This window comes from Daphnia pulex, chromosome 2 (genome assembly GCF_021134715.1).
Source record: "Daphnia pulex isolate KAP4 chromosome 2, ASM2113471v1".
NCBI classification, from domain to species: Eukaryota; Metazoa; Arthropoda; class Branchiopoda; order Diplostraca; family Daphniidae; genus Daphnia; species Daphnia pulex.
Window position 1 is genome coordinate 8,096,317 of NC_060018.1, and position 15,093 is coordinate 8,111,409.

At 37.4% G+C, this 15,093-nt stretch overlaps 6 protein-coding genes and 1 long non-coding RNA gene across 11 annotated transcripts; 3 read left to right on the forward strand and 4 right to left on the reverse strand.

Moving 5' to 3' along the window:
- The first annotated feature begins 323 nt into the window (after positions 1 to 323).
- Positions 324 to 1,491, forward strand: LOC124189017 (probable palmitoyltransferase ZDHHC24). Its single transcript, XM_046581970.1, has 3 exons — positions 324 to 734; positions 793 to 897; positions 985 to 1,491. The coding sequence occupies exons 1-3, from the start codon at positions 465 to 467 to the stop codon at positions 1,480 to 1,482; spliced, it is 873 nt and encodes a 290-aa protein (XP_046437926.1). The 5' UTR covers positions 324 to 464; the 3' UTR covers positions 1,483 to 1,491.
- Positions 1,492 to 1,578: 87 nt separating this feature from the next.
- LOC124189018 (transport and Golgi organization protein 11-like) lies at positions 1,579 to 3,699 on the reverse strand. 2 transcript variants are annotated; one of them, XM_046581971.1, is made up of 5 exons: positions 3,469 to 3,699; positions 3,294 to 3,401; positions 2,269 to 2,376; positions 2,048 to 2,145; positions 1,579 to 1,977 (listed from the first exon to the last, which is right to left on the reverse strand). In XM_046581971.1, the coding sequence occupies exons 1-5, from the start codon at positions 3,575 to 3,577 to the stop codon at positions 1,615 to 1,617; spliced, it is 786 nt and encodes a 261-aa protein (XP_046437927.1). In that variant the 5' UTR covers positions 3,578 to 3,699; the 3' UTR covers positions 1,579 to 1,614. The 2 variants fall into 2 exon arrangements, with proteins under 2 accessions (XP_046437927.1, XP_046437928.1); XM_046581972.1 differs by lacking the exons at positions 3,294 to 3,401; positions 3,469 to 3,699 and adding an exon at positions 2,443 to 2,714.
- Positions 3,700 to 3,766: 67 nt separating this feature from the next.
- Positions 3,767 to 5,625, reverse strand: LOC124189016 (lysosomal thioesterase PPT2-A-like). The gene is made up of 6 exons (XM_046581969.1): positions 5,034 to 5,625; positions 4,872 to 4,934; positions 4,694 to 4,784; positions 4,510 to 4,605; positions 4,178 to 4,451; positions 3,767 to 4,100 (listed from the first exon to the last, which is right to left on the reverse strand). Exons 1-6 carry the CDS (start codon positions 5,196 to 5,198, stop codon positions 3,908 to 3,910), a joined length of 882 nt encoding a protein of 293 aa, XP_046437925.1. The 5' UTR covers positions 5,199 to 5,625; the 3' UTR covers positions 3,767 to 3,907.
- Positions 5,626 to 5,698: 73 nt separating this feature from the next.
- Positions 5,699 to 6,967, reverse strand: LOC124189019 (programmed cell death protein 6-like). Its single transcript, XM_046581974.1, has 4 exons — positions 6,803 to 6,967; positions 6,449 to 6,618; positions 5,963 to 6,357; positions 5,699 to 5,899 (listed from the first exon to the last, which is right to left on the reverse strand). The coding sequence occupies exons 2-4, from the start codon at positions 6,547 to 6,549 to the stop codon at positions 5,811 to 5,813; spliced, it is 585 nt and encodes a 194-aa protein (XP_046437930.1). The 5' UTR covers positions 6,550 to 6,618; positions 6,803 to 6,967; the 3' UTR covers positions 5,699 to 5,810.
- Positions 6,968 to 7,545: 578 nt separating this feature from the next.
- LOC124189022 lies at positions 7,546 to 9,322 on the forward strand. Of its 2 annotated transcripts, none has more exons than XR_006872578.1 (6): positions 7,546 to 7,620; positions 8,011 to 8,126; positions 8,188 to 8,290; positions 8,378 to 8,541; positions 8,602 to 8,766; positions 8,827 to 9,322. It is a non-coding gene; the product is annotated as an uncharacterized LOC124189022 (long non-coding RNA). The 2 variants fall into 2 exon arrangements; XR_006872577.1 differs by having other exon boundaries at positions 7,606 to 7,620; positions 7,870 to 8,126.
- A 7-nt stretch (positions 9,323 to 9,329) lies between these two features.
- On the forward strand, positions 9,330 to 10,861 carry LOC124189021 (oxidoreductase NAD-binding domain-containing protein 1-like). Of its 2 annotated transcripts, XM_046581978.1 has the most exons (5): positions 9,330 to 9,406; positions 9,470 to 9,812; positions 9,891 to 10,269; positions 10,387 to 10,504; positions 10,591 to 10,861. In XM_046581978.1, exons 2-5 carry the CDS (start codon positions 9,571 to 9,573, stop codon positions 10,755 to 10,757), a joined length of 906 nt encoding a protein of 301 aa, XP_046437934.1. In that variant the 5' UTR covers positions 9,330 to 9,406; positions 9,470 to 9,570; the 3' UTR covers positions 10,758 to 10,861. The 2 variants fall into 2 exon arrangements, with proteins under 2 accessions (XP_046437934.1, XP_046437933.1); XM_046581977.1 differs by having other exon boundaries at positions 9,398 to 9,812.
- Positions 10,788 to 12,952, reverse strand: LOC124189020 (selenocysteine lyase-like). 2 transcript variants are annotated; one of them, XM_046581975.1, is made up of 9 exons: positions 12,785 to 12,952; positions 12,477 to 12,673; positions 12,250 to 12,409; positions 12,005 to 12,152; positions 11,780 to 11,924; positions 11,601 to 11,726; positions 11,433 to 11,537; positions 11,184 to 11,355; positions 10,788 to 11,106 (listed from the first exon to the last, which is right to left on the reverse strand). In XM_046581975.1, the coding sequence occupies exons 1-9, from the start codon at positions 12,816 to 12,818 to the stop codon at positions 10,970 to 10,972; spliced, it is 1,224 nt and encodes a 407-aa protein (XP_046437931.1). In that variant the 5' UTR covers positions 12,819 to 12,952; the 3' UTR covers positions 10,788 to 10,969. The 2 variants fall into 2 exon arrangements, with proteins under 2 accessions (XP_046437931.1, XP_046437932.1); XM_046581976.1 differs by having other exon boundaries at positions 12,839 to 12,927.
- Positions 12,953 to 15,093: the final 2,141 nt, after the last annotated feature.

Sequence of the window (15,093 nt, forward strand, 5' to 3'; positions counted from 1 at the left end):
GGCGGCAGCCTGCATAGCGTTATGTGCGTTTGCGTGAATTATCGTTCAGCGTGAATTGCCGGTACATGCGTGTAAAATTGATTGTTTATGAATCCATATTTGGATATATGTATATATATATGTATATCCATAATTCCACTCACTACGGAGTCTATAGCTCTGGCATCGCCATCTACTAGGGGGAAAAGTGACGGCGCAGCTACATGATAAGCATCATCTAGATGTCTACCGACCATGTTGTTTCGAGCCAGTCTTCTCGCCTGTTACACTGTTTCGAGCACCATGTTGCCGAACCCAAGAACAGATGTTGCCATGACTACCACCCTCAGCTAGCCGACAAAAGAGTCACGAGATCTTATGACAGTAGAGAAGCAGGGGGTCGCATTACTAGTTGAGAAAGAGTTTCTACATTTCAGAAAAGATACACAAAACTATAGAAGTAATGGTGATTTAGCTTATTCAAAATGTTACCGTTTCGCGATCGCGTAATTCCCAAAATTGTGTCAGAGCTAGTCGCTTTAGGATTCGTTCTATTCATAATACCAGCTATTTACATATTTGAGCTTGCGGTAGTTCTGCCGGCCGTGTACGATGGAAAAAAAGAATTCGACACGTTTTGGCTTTATTTTCACTCAGCTTGCGGAACTTTTGTGATGTTCAATGTAGTTGGAAATCTAATTGGAGTCATATTGGTAGATACCAGTGCCAAGCATATTATTGTTGATACATCCAAGGTATTAATTATAATATTACATTTTTTGTTCCCTGTTTCTAAATCATTTCCATTGATAGGCTGATGCATCTAAAGGATGGCATTTGTGTTCAGTTTGTGAGACTATATCACCCCCGAGGTCATGGCATTGTAGTCAGTGTAATACCTGCATTCTAAAGCGTGAGGTAGAAAATTATTGATGAAAGCTTATCCATTCTTTTGGATTTTATACTAATCATGAAATTTTTCTTTGTATTCTGTTATTATTGCAGCATCATTGTGGCTTTACTGGGTGCTGTGTTGGTTATAACAACTTCAGATTTTTCTATCTTTTTTTGGCAAATCTCTTCTTTGCAACCATATATGCAACCTACTTTAATCACTATTATATCTGGTCTCAAGTAATTGCATTTGAGTGGTCTCACATAATTCGTATTGTCATGCCACTTACAATTCTCTTTTTTGGAATTGATACCTCAATGACACAGTTGTACTTTTTCTACTATTCTATAACAATGATTGGTTGCTGTTTTAGTGGTGTATTGCTGTATCAGCAAAGTTATCTAGCCTTTTTCAATCAAACCTCTTGGGAGCGTAACAAAGGCACCAATGATCACGACTGTGGCGTAATGCACAACATCCGCGATGCTCTTGGACATCGATGGTACCTTATTTGGCTTTGTCCCTTCTTGCAGTCTCCACTGCCACATGAAGGTATCCAATGGATGACCCGGGAACAAATTTCACTGGAAGGAGAAAAAAATAAATGATTAACTGTATAGATTTTGATTTTTTTTCTTGTGAAACTGGTATTTAAGTCATGCAATTAGTAGAAATTAATGATTTAGCATTAATAAAAGAAATCGTTTGCACATCTAACATGTTTATTTTATTTTTTTACATTACGAAGAACGAGTTAGCCACAAAATGACTTTCCAAACAAGATACACTGCTCCTATAGAGACCGCGAGAGCATCGCGCTGTTGCCTTTGTTGTTGTTCCCTTTCAAAGCCTGCCATACGTCGGTGTAGACGCCCAATCTGCTGCCTCAATACAAAGACTTCTTCAGTCAGTTGAGAGGCTGACAGGGTAAGTTGAGGTGGATCTGATAACATCATTGCTGAGCTATTTTTGTCAGCAATCAACACCATCTCTTGTTTGTTAAATTCAGGATCAGTTTGGTTATTATCATCATCACTTTCAAAATCTTCTTCATGATCCAAGCTGTTAGGTGCAGCATCAACAGTAATAGATCTTGGTGGAGTCTAATAAGGGTAAACAATTTAAACAATATGTGATATTTTTCACAGCAATCTAAGGCAATGAATATTATACCCGAACACGAATGGGAGGGTAGTTGTTCATAGATAGAATAGAATTTTCCAAAACAAGCTCATGAGGAGGTGCTTTCATCCCAACATGCTGATCTTGTCCTGTAAAGTGATTAAAATTAGACTATCAAAAGAAATATAAATATTAAACTAATAGTATTATAGTGTCCCAAATAGCTATCTTGAGATCATTTGAAAAACTGTTTACAACAAAACTTCACTCACCAACAACAAGGATCCTTTCTGGCACTTTCATTTCATATTTGGAATCTGATTTGGAGGAATATCTTGTGCTATAGCTTCCCATGCCGATTTTATCATCTTCATCGGTTCCTGAATATATGTAAAGCTTTAGTATTGAGTAGAATTTTACAAAATAACAAATCAACTCGATTTTACCACCAAGAACACTAATGCGTTTGGGGACCTGCATTTTGCTACTCATTTCTGCAGTAAAAGCAGAGTTTTCATATAAATCATCGTGCGCGTTGTTATACCCGTGACTACCCATATTAACGCTAACAGTTACTTTGAATAAATACAATCAACACTAAAAATGACTTTTAGAAGTCAGAATCACAAATTCACAATATTTATTTTTATCAACTACCAGAAACTGACTACTGGAATCGACGTTGCCAAGTCGATTTGAGATTGCATTCTGTATGTCGCCCATGTCGATACTCGATAGTTCGATACGCTAGATAGTCGCTGCCCTCGCTGGCTAGCTGCGGCCGAGCATCAAACCCAGTCAACTCATAAATTAAGACTGATAAAGACTAACACCAAGATAATGAAAAACAGACTAACAACAGATAAAAATCACCACATCTGTGGCTGAGCGGTCAAAAACGCTACTAGGTGTCGGCCGTGATTTTTTGTGGCGCTGTATGGGAAAATGATCTACAAGATCATTATGCTAGGTTATGTTATAGTCATTATCGTAAAAAGCTTCATTAAAATCTTCGTGATAGCTTTACCTAAAGTACGGCGACGTCACACTTTAATTTTGCATTTTCCGACTCCAATATACTGCAACTTAGATGCGGCTGTGGCCAGCCCAAGTCGCAGTCGTATTATTAAAATAAGAAATATGACACTCTCCCCATAATCCAACGAAACACGCTACTATTAAAGTACTAATGGTATTCATATTCAAGCATAAATTGACCCGCTAAAAATGAAAAAGAAAATCGCCAATAAGAGTGGCTGAAAAATAAACAATATTCCAACAACAAAAATTCACTCACCGACGACAAGGATCCTTTCTGGCACTTGCGTTTCATATTGTGATTCGTCTTCGGAAGAATAACTTGTGCTATTGCTTTCCATGCTGAGTTCCTCATCTTCATTGGTTCCTTAATATATTTAAAGCTTTTAGAGTAAAGTAGAATACTACGAAATAACAAATCAACTCGATTTTACCACCAGAAAAAATAATCCGTTTGGGGACCTGCATTCTGCTACTCATTTCTTCAGTAAAAGCATAGTTTTCATATAAATCGCGGACGTTGTTATACACGTGACTACCCATTTAAACGCTTACAATAACTTTTGAATAATACTAAACACAAATTCACAATATTTATTTTTATCAACTATCGACTTCTGACCTTCTGTAATCCACGTTGCCAAGTCGGTTTTGAGATTGCAATCTGTGTGTCGCTGCGGCCAACCGACAACAGATAAAGATAAAGACTTTTTAAAAATGTGTGAACTGTGATAAGAGCAAGAAAATGTATCTAGAAAGTCGTTATCTGTGCTGCGGCGGGCAGCGGGCGATCAGTAAATTATTATCATTAATCATGAACACACAGACAATTCTGCTTCGGCAGTTTGGTGGGGGGGGGGGGGTGAAATGTGTTTAGTCCAAGTGAGGAATTATACAATTATCAATAACAGAAATGTTCTGATGCCACTCGTGGTGATATACACCGTCAATTGTGTAAATTTTGGTTTTATTTTGAAGCGACTTTAATCCAAATAGATCCTGTGTGTAGATATCACGATTTTCCATATTTTCCACACTTTCATCTTCCGTGAAAAATCCAAAATGACTATAGAAATAAGACCAAAAGTTAGTACTAGAAAACATCACAGCATATTCATAAAATAAAGAATGGGGTAGTAGAACCTGGACTGCCAAGGGGTAATAACGCCATCATCTGGTCCGCCAATTAAAATAAGTTTCTTCAGCCGAAGAAAATTTATTTTATAGTCGTTGTTTCTAGCTGTCGGAATTATGTTGTCAATATATGGCAAATATTTTGAACTTTTTATGTATCCGGCCTGATGATGTGGATCGTTCCAATAATTTGCCACCGAATAACGTTGCCCAGGAGAAGTGTAAAATATTCGATGAACTGTTTTTTTAACGGCTTTGTGAAAAATCAATCGCAGGAAAGAATCTATGGAAAAGAGGTGTATAACCATATAACCAAATATAATCATGCAACTGAAACATACCACCGTACTGGCCGCCCTGAGGCGAACTAAGAGAAACAAATGTTGCCACATTCAAATCCGGAAAAGTTTCAATCATCCCACGGCAAACAAGGCCTCCTTGAGAATAATAAGATAATCATGTACTGGAAGCCTACGCAATTTGACTTCGTTTTTTCGATCTACAGTTTACAGTCTTGACACTTACCTTGTGAGTAGCAGAGCAGATGAATCCCTTCAGGATTTTCCATACTTATTTGTCTGGCGACGGCTCCAAATGCTTCAACCTGGTCCCACATCTATAAAAGCGAAATCTTTTATAATAATCAAAATACCGTTATGTTATAAAAAGGAGATTGAAGTTCATAGAAAATCAAAATAGAAACCGGAGCGAGAGACGACGTTCCATGTAATAGATCCACAACAGTAACGTTCGTTCCTGGATGAGCCTATTTAACCGGAATCATTATTTGCTGTTGGTTTTTTTTTAACGTAAATTAACGTACGTTAATTCTTTGAAATTTTTTTTTTAATAATTAATATCAAACCTGACGAATGCGATCAGCCATAAAATCTAAAGATGTTTTCTTGTCCCAAATTCCATGCACGATAACGACAGGCTTATAAACCGACGTACTTTTTGGAATCTTTGTGCTTACATTGGTAACGAAAAAATATAACAAACACACGACGGTGACACATCGAAAACCCATAATTTGACGATCGTTTTCTTTTTATTACATATAGGCTACAGCTGAAATTTAAAAAAAAATTAGGCTATGCTCTGTTGACAGTTGTCTTGCTTATTGACAGTTGTCTGTGACTATAGTTTCGTTGCTAAGGAATACAATTAAAATTAAAGCACTCAACGTTCGCCTTTTTATGTTGTGTGGGCTAGAGGAATAGAATTCGTCTGACGCCCGAGGCCCGATCAACAAATCGTGGTCCAAGACAACGACGCTGATTTACAATAACTACACACTAAACAGAGGGAGAAATGTACTGATGAATGACAGCAATGATAAGACTGTATAGCTAGAGCTTCACTGATTCTTAGTAACTTTCGTCCATCTCGGGTCAAAGTACGAAAGCAACGACGGAATGTTTGTTGATACAGATCTCAGTGAAGCCCTTTTTAACAGAATGGTTTGAGCTTCGCAAAGCGCTATTCTTTTGTTCTTAAAAACTTAAAATGTATATGTGACTAAAATCATAAAATCTTTTGAAAATTTATTGAAAAAGCATTTCATAATTCTATCACAGACGTAATAGACGTTTCGTGCCTACAATATTAATTGACACACAATATAATATCAAATATTGAATCAAATGCTTTCAACAACTGCTTGGATGAAATCCTCGTACGCGATGGTTATCGTGCCGGTATGCTGCGTATCGTGGCGTCGAAAAACATCTAAAATTATTAATAAATATTTTTTTATATCGATTTTAAAATTGAATTTGTACAGAAACATACCCGTCAGCTGATGCAATTGGACACACGCCAAAATAAAATTGTCAAAAGTAATCTGACCTGCTGGTTTGCTAGTAAACTTATTGAGAAGTGCTGTAACTGATTTGTCTGATAACCTATAACCCATCTGAACTAGGGCTTGTCCAAGTTCTTTTTCATCTATTGCGCCAGAATGATCTCTGTCAAACATGTGAAAAGAGGTTTTCCATTGATTTACATAATGAAAAAGCTGTTTGAATCCTTCCACATCAATCATTCTGGAATTTTCAGAGCTAAACATTTTGACAAGTAATTCACAAGCTTCAATACTGAAATGAGATCCATTGCCGACGACCAACGCTTGTCTAAGTTCGTTTGAAGAGATTTTTCCAGACTTATCTTGATCTACAGCTTGAAACCTTGAATACAGTATATTGTTAGTACATCATTGATACAATTTTAGAAGTCTAATAAAGGAGTAGGTCCTACATCTTTGACAGTATATATTACCATTTGATCAAGTCTTCTTCTTGGGGTCCAGTCGACGCTGGATTGGGCCCGTTGGAACTTGATGTTTGGTATCCATATGAAGAACTTCCCGAAGAGTACATTCTTAATGAGTGACTAAACGATTTCTGGATGGAAGCTTCGATAGATCTTCGGAGCTGAATTTCGAAGTACTGAAACGAAAGTATGACGTATCATCATAATTAGGCTATACGGTTTTTGATTTCGAGGTCACTAAACGGAACAACGAACAATCGATTATTTACAAATTCAATAATTTTTTGGCAAAATTTTAGATTTTCATATTTTATTTTTGCTGACATTGTACGGCAATCCAGAAAAGTTCCGCGTACGTACCGGTTTTCTCAAGAGTACCTTTCCGTTTCTAAAATCCACAACACAAGAAAATTTGTTGCCTTAGACTCCAAGGAGAACCAAAAGGAGTGAACATAATTTAAGGAAGTAGGAACTGGGTCTGGAAGTAGCCTAAGCTGAAGCGGTTGTTGTTGTTGGATATGCCGGAATAACAGAGTTGCGATGGACAATCTAGACAGAGACCGTTTCAAAAAATTAAAAATAGTGAATGGATCACTAGTAGACTCTGCAGCCTAAAAGTGGCAAAAGTGCCTGCATAATTTCCTACGACAGTAATTCTCCGTCTTTTGTTTGTGTTTACTTGTTACATTTTCTCGGAATTGCCCGGCGATGGAATTACTTCTATTCAAAACTTTAATATTATTTGCAAGAAATTCTTAGGTTATTGAGGCACCAGTCACCAGAGGGCCAATCAGTAAAAAACCAACTTATCCCTCAGGCTAAGGCTTTAGCCTGCCGAGGGCCTTAACAGGGTTCCCGTAGAGCTCAAAAGTCTCCCTGGAAGGAAATGGGAAAAGGCGGAGCTTAGAGAGAAAAACTACCCCCACGTGACCAAAATCTGGCCTTGCTGTTGGCTCCCGTCTCGATTTACCGATCGATATAAAATCGGAAATTCAGTGAAGCCTATACTCCCTGCCACGCGAATTTCAACCCACGGTCCCACATTTTTCAGTCACCGCCGAAACCTGAAAATGGAATTGCGTGGTATACCCAGGGGTTGTTTTTGTGATAGAAATGTAAATGTAAACAAACAATAGATTTAGAATGCATTCGAAGATTCGTGTATTATCAAAGGAAAAGTAATTCAAAATGTTTTCCATGCCTAACAAAAATTGGCGTTTACTTCCGAATTTTATTTAAGTTAATATTTCTTGTTTCGGTATTCCCAAGTTTCACTGTATTCATTCAGCTTTTTGTTATGTCCTAGTCCTAGTCCTAGTCCACAGACACATACCAACAGTTGCTTCCATTGAAAAAAAAACGATTAAACATTCAGCAACTTATGTAAACAGTTAAATAATTGGCCTCTTACGTCTTACTAAATTAAGTCATTTCAGGAACTTCAGCATGTTCTTCAGTATATTGAAACAGTGCCAACCCACCTGTGCCAAACTACATGTTTACAACTGATAATTCTTAATCACCCAGATGCAGAAAAGTTTAATCTTTAAACTGAATTTGTTCTACAGGAGTAAATGTAGCATGGATCAACTTCCAGTGACCAACTTGTGGCTAGAGTCGATACTTACAAGGGTATTAGTTGCAATGCTTCCTGACATGGCAAATTATTCCATAGCAGAAAAAGGTGAGAAATTACATAATCATTGTAGAGTCTAATGTTCTATGCATAAATTTTTCATCATTAGATGCTATGTGTCGAAAAGCTAAAGTGTTTTTCCACTGTGATGGAGCCAAAGCTGTAGGTAAAATTCCAATTGATGTTGAATCGATGTCAATTGATTTATAAAGGTATTTTACAATTTAATATATGATTGTTATTTCGATGTAATTCACTCTCTTTTTTCGCATCATTCTTTTCTTGAACTTGAACAAAAGGTGTTGGTGCTCTTTACGTGATAGGCCGACCACGGGTTAGGATTGAAGCTCTGCAAAGTGGAGGTGGTCAGGAATGAGGGATACGTAGTGGAAGTTCCTACTCCACTGACAGATTGACAGTTAGTTTTGGCGCAGCATGTGAAGTAGCTCAGCAAGAACTTAAGGTTTTAGTTCATGTCATAGTAGTATCCATACATAACTAATTGATCAAAACCATGTTTTAGTATAATCACGCCAGATTAGTAAACTATCGCAACGCTTGATCGATCAGATTGGTAATAGTTTAACACATGTCGTACGAAATTGAGATCCTGAACACTCCTACCCAGGTTGTGTAAACCTTTCTTTCGCCTACGTCGAGGGAGAAAGTCTTTTCATGGCCCTGAAAGGTAACTTTAAAGGCAACTTCCACTACCTTTCATTTTAACTAATTCTTTTTATTACGTAAGACGTGGCACTCTCAAGCGGAAGTGCTTGCACCTCAGCATTGCTGGAACCTTCATATATATTTTGCGTACCATTGGCGCTGAAGATTTTGCGCATTCTTCTATTCGATTTGGAATCCGAAGCTGAGGTTGATTACACGGCAGAAAAGTGTATTCATCAAGTATCACCAAACTTCGAGAAATGAGGTATATGGGACCGGGTTTGGAATGCCCCGACAAAAAGTTTATTTCACTTCCGCTAAAAATGTTAATTTGTCCTTCTTCCTTATTTCTTATTTGTTTATTTTTGTCGAAATGAAAATTTATAAATGTACAACGGTTTTCTTTTTTTAAATTATGATCAGTGTTTAAAAAAAGTAGAAGAGATACAGAGTACAATAAAATAAAAAATAACGACAAGAAAATGAAGCACAAGAACAAGACTGCCTAATTACAAAATTCTTTCAAGATAGCTCTGTCACTTAGCCGAAGGCCAACGCTTGCAACGCGAGCCCTAGTTAGGGAGTTTCGCACTTAGTAAATCTGTTGCTGTGTTGCAGATAGCGCCACCGCGTTATTTATCGTCTGCTCTGCCATTGAGGAGGTAAACAAACTGCATTTAAAAAAAAAAAATTGGGGTGTTATGTAATTTGTTTTTTATTTCTAGTTTTCTACGTGTTTTAAATTGTCATAACTCAAAGTGTGTCAACTTAACCACCCAGTGATTGATTTAGTTCGTGAAGTTTCGGTGACTATTAAGCATTCATCATGAAATATCCCACGCTACTTGTTTCATGTATCCTGAGGATGGAGCCTATTAACCTGATGTTTTCTTTTAAAAGAAAAGCTGTTACTGCATTGGGAGACCATTTGAAAAGAACAATAAAAAGCTACCGACAGTATGCAATGAGTGACGCGTCAGTTATAGAAATTGAAGTATTAAGTCCTACAGTGTTAGGACTAAAATTAAGAGTGGATGATCGTAACTTAACATTTTTTGCTGGTCAATGGTAAGGAGATTTATGTAGCTAATAAATACTGTAACCTAACCTTTAAAAAAAATCATCATTAACCTTTCATTACATCAGGGTTGATGTATTTATACCAAATATTAGTCAAGTTGGAGGTTTCTCAATGTGCTCACCACCTTCACTAATGGAACATTCACAGCAAATTGACTTGGCTATCAAGAAATCTTCATGGCCACCTGCTGAATGGGTACACTCAAGGTGTAGAGCTGGCGACAAAGTACAAATCCGAGTTGGAGGAGATTTTTATTATGACCCCCCTTCAAACTCCCCAATTCCGGATCTAGTTTTCATAGCTGGTGGAGTTGGTATTAATCCTTTGCTGTCAATTATGCTGCAACTCAAAACTCTCTTCCAGATGAAAGGCAATGAAGATAATTTACCAAAAAGGATAACTCTCCTTCAATGTGCAAAGCAGAAAGAAGAACTACTTTTTCAAGTACAAATATATATAATAGTTTTGCGGTTGAAATTAGAGACGGAAAAACTTGTCATTAGCACTTTAAGCAAATTTTTTTTCGAGAAAGTGAGCATAAATTCTGAAATCTTATTTTAGGAAACTGTCTCAGAATTGAAAAATATGTTACCGAAATCATTCGACTACCACTACTTTGTAACGCGTCCCACCGGTTCCATAGAAAAATATGAAGATACCAGGAATTGTCAATTCAGAGGTGATTCATTTTTTTAACCTTCTTTACTTCATATCATTATTTAGCGTCTTTTCCACTAATATGTGTGTTTTGGTTTTACAAAAAAGTGGGTCGGATAAATGAAGAGGACTTAGCAATGGTCATCAACAAAAGTCAAATTGATAATCTTATCTGTTTTATATGCGGTCCTCCTCCCATGACCGATCACTTCTGTTCCAAGCTGAGAAATATGGGCGTATTACCTAGTCAAATCAAATATGAAAAATGGTGGTGAATAAAAGGATACACACCATTTTACATTTGATTGATAGTTAAGTTAATGTCATTATTTTTTAAATGATTGTACTGTATAGCCAAATAAACAGATTCAAGTTTCAATGGTGACCTACGGTTTTCGCTGTTGGCTTCAACGAAGTCTACTTTACTATACCACAGGTTAACATGATTATTCCGATATTATTTCAAATATTTAAGTAAAATAATTTTTCAATCCAGTAAATTTACTGCTGTCTTCAACATCAAGACTGTTTGCTCAATCTGTTTCGAAGTTGTATCACGACCAACACTCAAACGAACAGCAGAACGAGCGTCTTCAAAGGTCACACCGGACGCCATTAGTATTTCTAACAAGAAACATAAAAATAGGCAATATGTTAACTTAAACAAATTACTATATAGCAAACAGTAGTGTATAAATAACCTGATGGTTTTCCTGTTCCGTGACAAGCTGCCCCGGTGCTGGCCATAAGTTCTGGACAACGGCTAAGAATTTCACCGCCGGTAAATGCAGTTTTCCTGAATGATACACTACTGGTATTTGGTAAACGCGTGGCAGCATTACAGTTGACGATTACATTCTCGCCGAATTCCTCCTTCACATAAAAATTACGATGTTTAATGAATTAATGTGATACTGCATTGAAATTTACCACTATCATTGTGTACGCACCGCTAGAGATTGCTCCAGTAAATCCCGCATTTTCATCATGTTTCCCTGGTAGATTTTTAGATTTCTCGAAATAAGTTCAGCTGCGCAACCAAGACCATGGATCATCTATTCCAAATATGAAAGTATATAATTTTATATTGAATTCGTTTTGTGACTGCGTGCACTTACAGGTGTGTTTTCTGTTCCCGGACGAAATTTTTGTTCTTGTCCTCCACCGAAAAACATTGGGTACAATGGAATTTTAGAATCTCCTAAGTTCTTGACGTACACTGCTCCAATTCTAGGCCCGTAAAACTGGAAATAAAATCTATAGAATTTTCGAAGAATTCTGAATGTCGGTAAATCACCTTATGTCCAACTACTGTCAAATAGTCCACTCCAAGTTCTTTGGCGTCGACAGTTATTTTTCCGATAGCTTGAGCAGCATCAGTATGCAAGAGAATTCGACACAAGCCTTCCATCTGCCGAATCTCGTTCAATTTTCGTATTTTCCTGTCGTCCATAAAAACACAATCATGAACGACAAACGAATGAAGTACGAAAACAAATATCTCATAGGCTAAAATTCAAACCTAGAAATTTCAGCCACAGGCATAATCACCCCGGTTTCATTGTTGGCCAGCATTACAGTAACAAGGCAGGTATGAGGTCTGATTTGCTTCTCTATTTCTTCAGCAAGAACTTGCCCATATGTGCTGGACACAGGAACATAATCAACATCTGTAATAATTACAATATTATTAGATATTTAAATAATTAGCCATAATTAGTAGCATAAATAAAAACTTTTATAAAATATTTAAAATTTTTAGTTTACCTGCCTGTTGCTCTTCTTCAAAATGTTTTAAAGGTAAAAGTATTGCATCATGCTCAACATTTGTGGTTACAATATGGGGTTTGCATGAACTCATTTGCATTGATTTTCCAGCCCATGATTTGAAATATTTCAAAGCAGTTTGAAGCACCATGTTGTTGGCCTGGAGGTTATAAATAGTGAATAAGTATACTCGTGTATACAGGTTAGATCTAAATATTATACTGTACTTCAGTTCCCCCAGAAAGAAATATAACTTCAGAAGCCTCAGCATTCAGCATAGTGGCAATCTTCTTCCTGGATTGATCAATGAGCTCTTTTGCTTTACGCCCAATGTCAGTGGAAGAACTTGGGTTGGCCCATGCATCTGTAAGTGCTTCTGTAACACAATCAACCACTTCGGTTGCCAGCGGGGTGGTCGCATTATCTGAACACGATACAAAAAATCAAAAAAGACATCGATCACATCATCACAATATCAAGTATGACAAAACCGGCTGGGTAAAATAAATTGAAATCAGTGGAATAAACGACATACAATCCAGATAAATTTTACTTGATGTCGAATCCATATTCCGAAAAATTTACGAACCTGAAATAAGTAAACAACAAGGAATTATAAATAACGCAGGCAATTAAAGCCAAATTGTGGACTGTTATGAGTGTTATCAAATCTGACGTTTAGTTTTGGCAGCATTGAATTTGAATCATAAAAACTGCTGCCATCTAGGAGTCAAAATTGGATAATGGGATAACTATTTAAATTTGATTTGACAAGTATTATGGGTAATAACTACAACCCCTTAGTAACCCTTGGGCTTCGTGAGTCATCATTTTCGTGAGATACTGCGAACCAAAGTATGAGTTCTGTCTTTTGTGTCCGGTCAAGTCTACTCGTTAATAAGCGTGATGACGAACATGCCTTCCATCACCAGAACACAATAACATGTCTGGTTAAATGAGAAAAAACAACGTAAAACGCCAAACAAAAATCAACATATAAAGTCCGGAAATTTGTTTGATAAACAAATGTATCCGGGCGTTCAACAAACGTCCATCTCGCTGAAAGAGCAAAAGATGATTTTGTCAACCTATTCGAATTTTAATCAACTTAATGGAAGATGATCATTTCGTTGAATTCTCATCCATTTTTATTGTGAAACGGTTAGTCTCAATCAACTGTGATATCACGGATATGATAAACGTGACAGCCGTATGAAGACGAGCGGTCCCCCCCCCTCTCCTTTTGCTCTTTCTTACACCCCCTTTTACGTAATTAAAAAGAAAAGGATGTCCCCCTTTATTCTTCGAGAAAGTCGCTATGTTGCGGCCCAGTGTAATCTCGAGAGGGAGAGAGATGCTTTGTAATTCCCCCGATGGATATCGGAACGAAGAGCTTCAAAAGAACCATCAGGTATCTAAAGGGAGAGAAAGATATGGCGGAGACAGGCGTCTCCAAAACATATACATTTAATGTCGATATTCCACGGGTTCTATTTTTTCGAAGAATCATACACAAAGAGAAAACGTTAGAAAGGGAAAAGAAAAAGAACCTTTAGCTTAACTTTTACGTACACATTTACTGTGATATTCGGGAAATAAGAATCAAACAGTTTAATAGAGGAAAATGATACCCAAACCACACGTCTTTTGGGTTTAATTATTAGTTTAATACGTCGGTCATTTCTACCTCTATCCTGCTGGGTGGGCATCCAAATATTTATTTATTTTTTTCGTCTTCTTTTTCATATGAAATAGATTCTGAAAAGCCCATCGGGGGTCTCTTACATATATAGAGGGGTGCGGTGTGGATCTTTCCTCGATAAATAATCAGTTGAACATTCAACAAGAGAGAGAAATATAGCAAGTCAAAAGATCCAGAGGGGGTAGAGGAGAGAGAGAGCTAATCATGGGCGCTGGGGAATATAAACAAACTCTGGAAGCGAACGATAAGAAAGAATCCCAATCTTATTAAATTTCCACATGTAGAGCGTCGTCGTCATATTAGAACGCGGTGACGCATATCCCTCGCAAAGTCGATGCTTATCCGGCGACAGTTTTTTTTTTATCCCCGTCCGCATTTGGAACCACAACGAGAGAGTGTCAGACTTCATATCGAAAAAAGGATTAAGGTAATCCCCAATATATGAATGGAGAAAATCAATTAATACCAAAACCCATACGCTGTGTGTCTGGTGCGTACACACTCACATTTCTATTCGGTTATCTTGTGTCTATTTTTTCAGCGAACAAAATGGATTGGATTGTCTTTTTTTCTTTTTTGTTTAGTCCGAGAGTTTTTCTTATTCCGTCTGGCTCTTTATTCTCATTCCATAGTACCTGGAATTGGCAAGGGAGACGGTGAGGTAAATGTTCAAGGTAAATGTTTCCCCCTTTTTTTTCCTTTTACTTCTTGTGCCGACACGGATTTTGACGGCGAGACTCTCTCTCTGCATCCATCCGCCTTTATGCGCTTCCGCAAAAGACCCGCCAAGTTCCAAAATCCGCCATTGTATTCCCCGCCTTGCTAACCGTTTCTCTCGTTTCGAAAGCGAAAAAAGAAAGAGAAACAAACACACATCTTTCATTTTTCACTTTTCTAATCAATAATAAGCTCTTTTTTTCGTTTCTTTTCTTTTCTATTTGTTGCGGACGCTTTAACCCTGCCCACCTGGGATGGATACCTGCATGGGGCTCATGTCACTAGTTCGGGTCGTATCATACTCACCTCTCGAGTGGAACATGTTAAGTATGTACACTGCACCGCACACTCTACATCTAAATCTTCCCATTCTTTTGGCCTGCCAATTCCATTCTCTTCCTATCTGATTGTCTAAGTGGATTGGA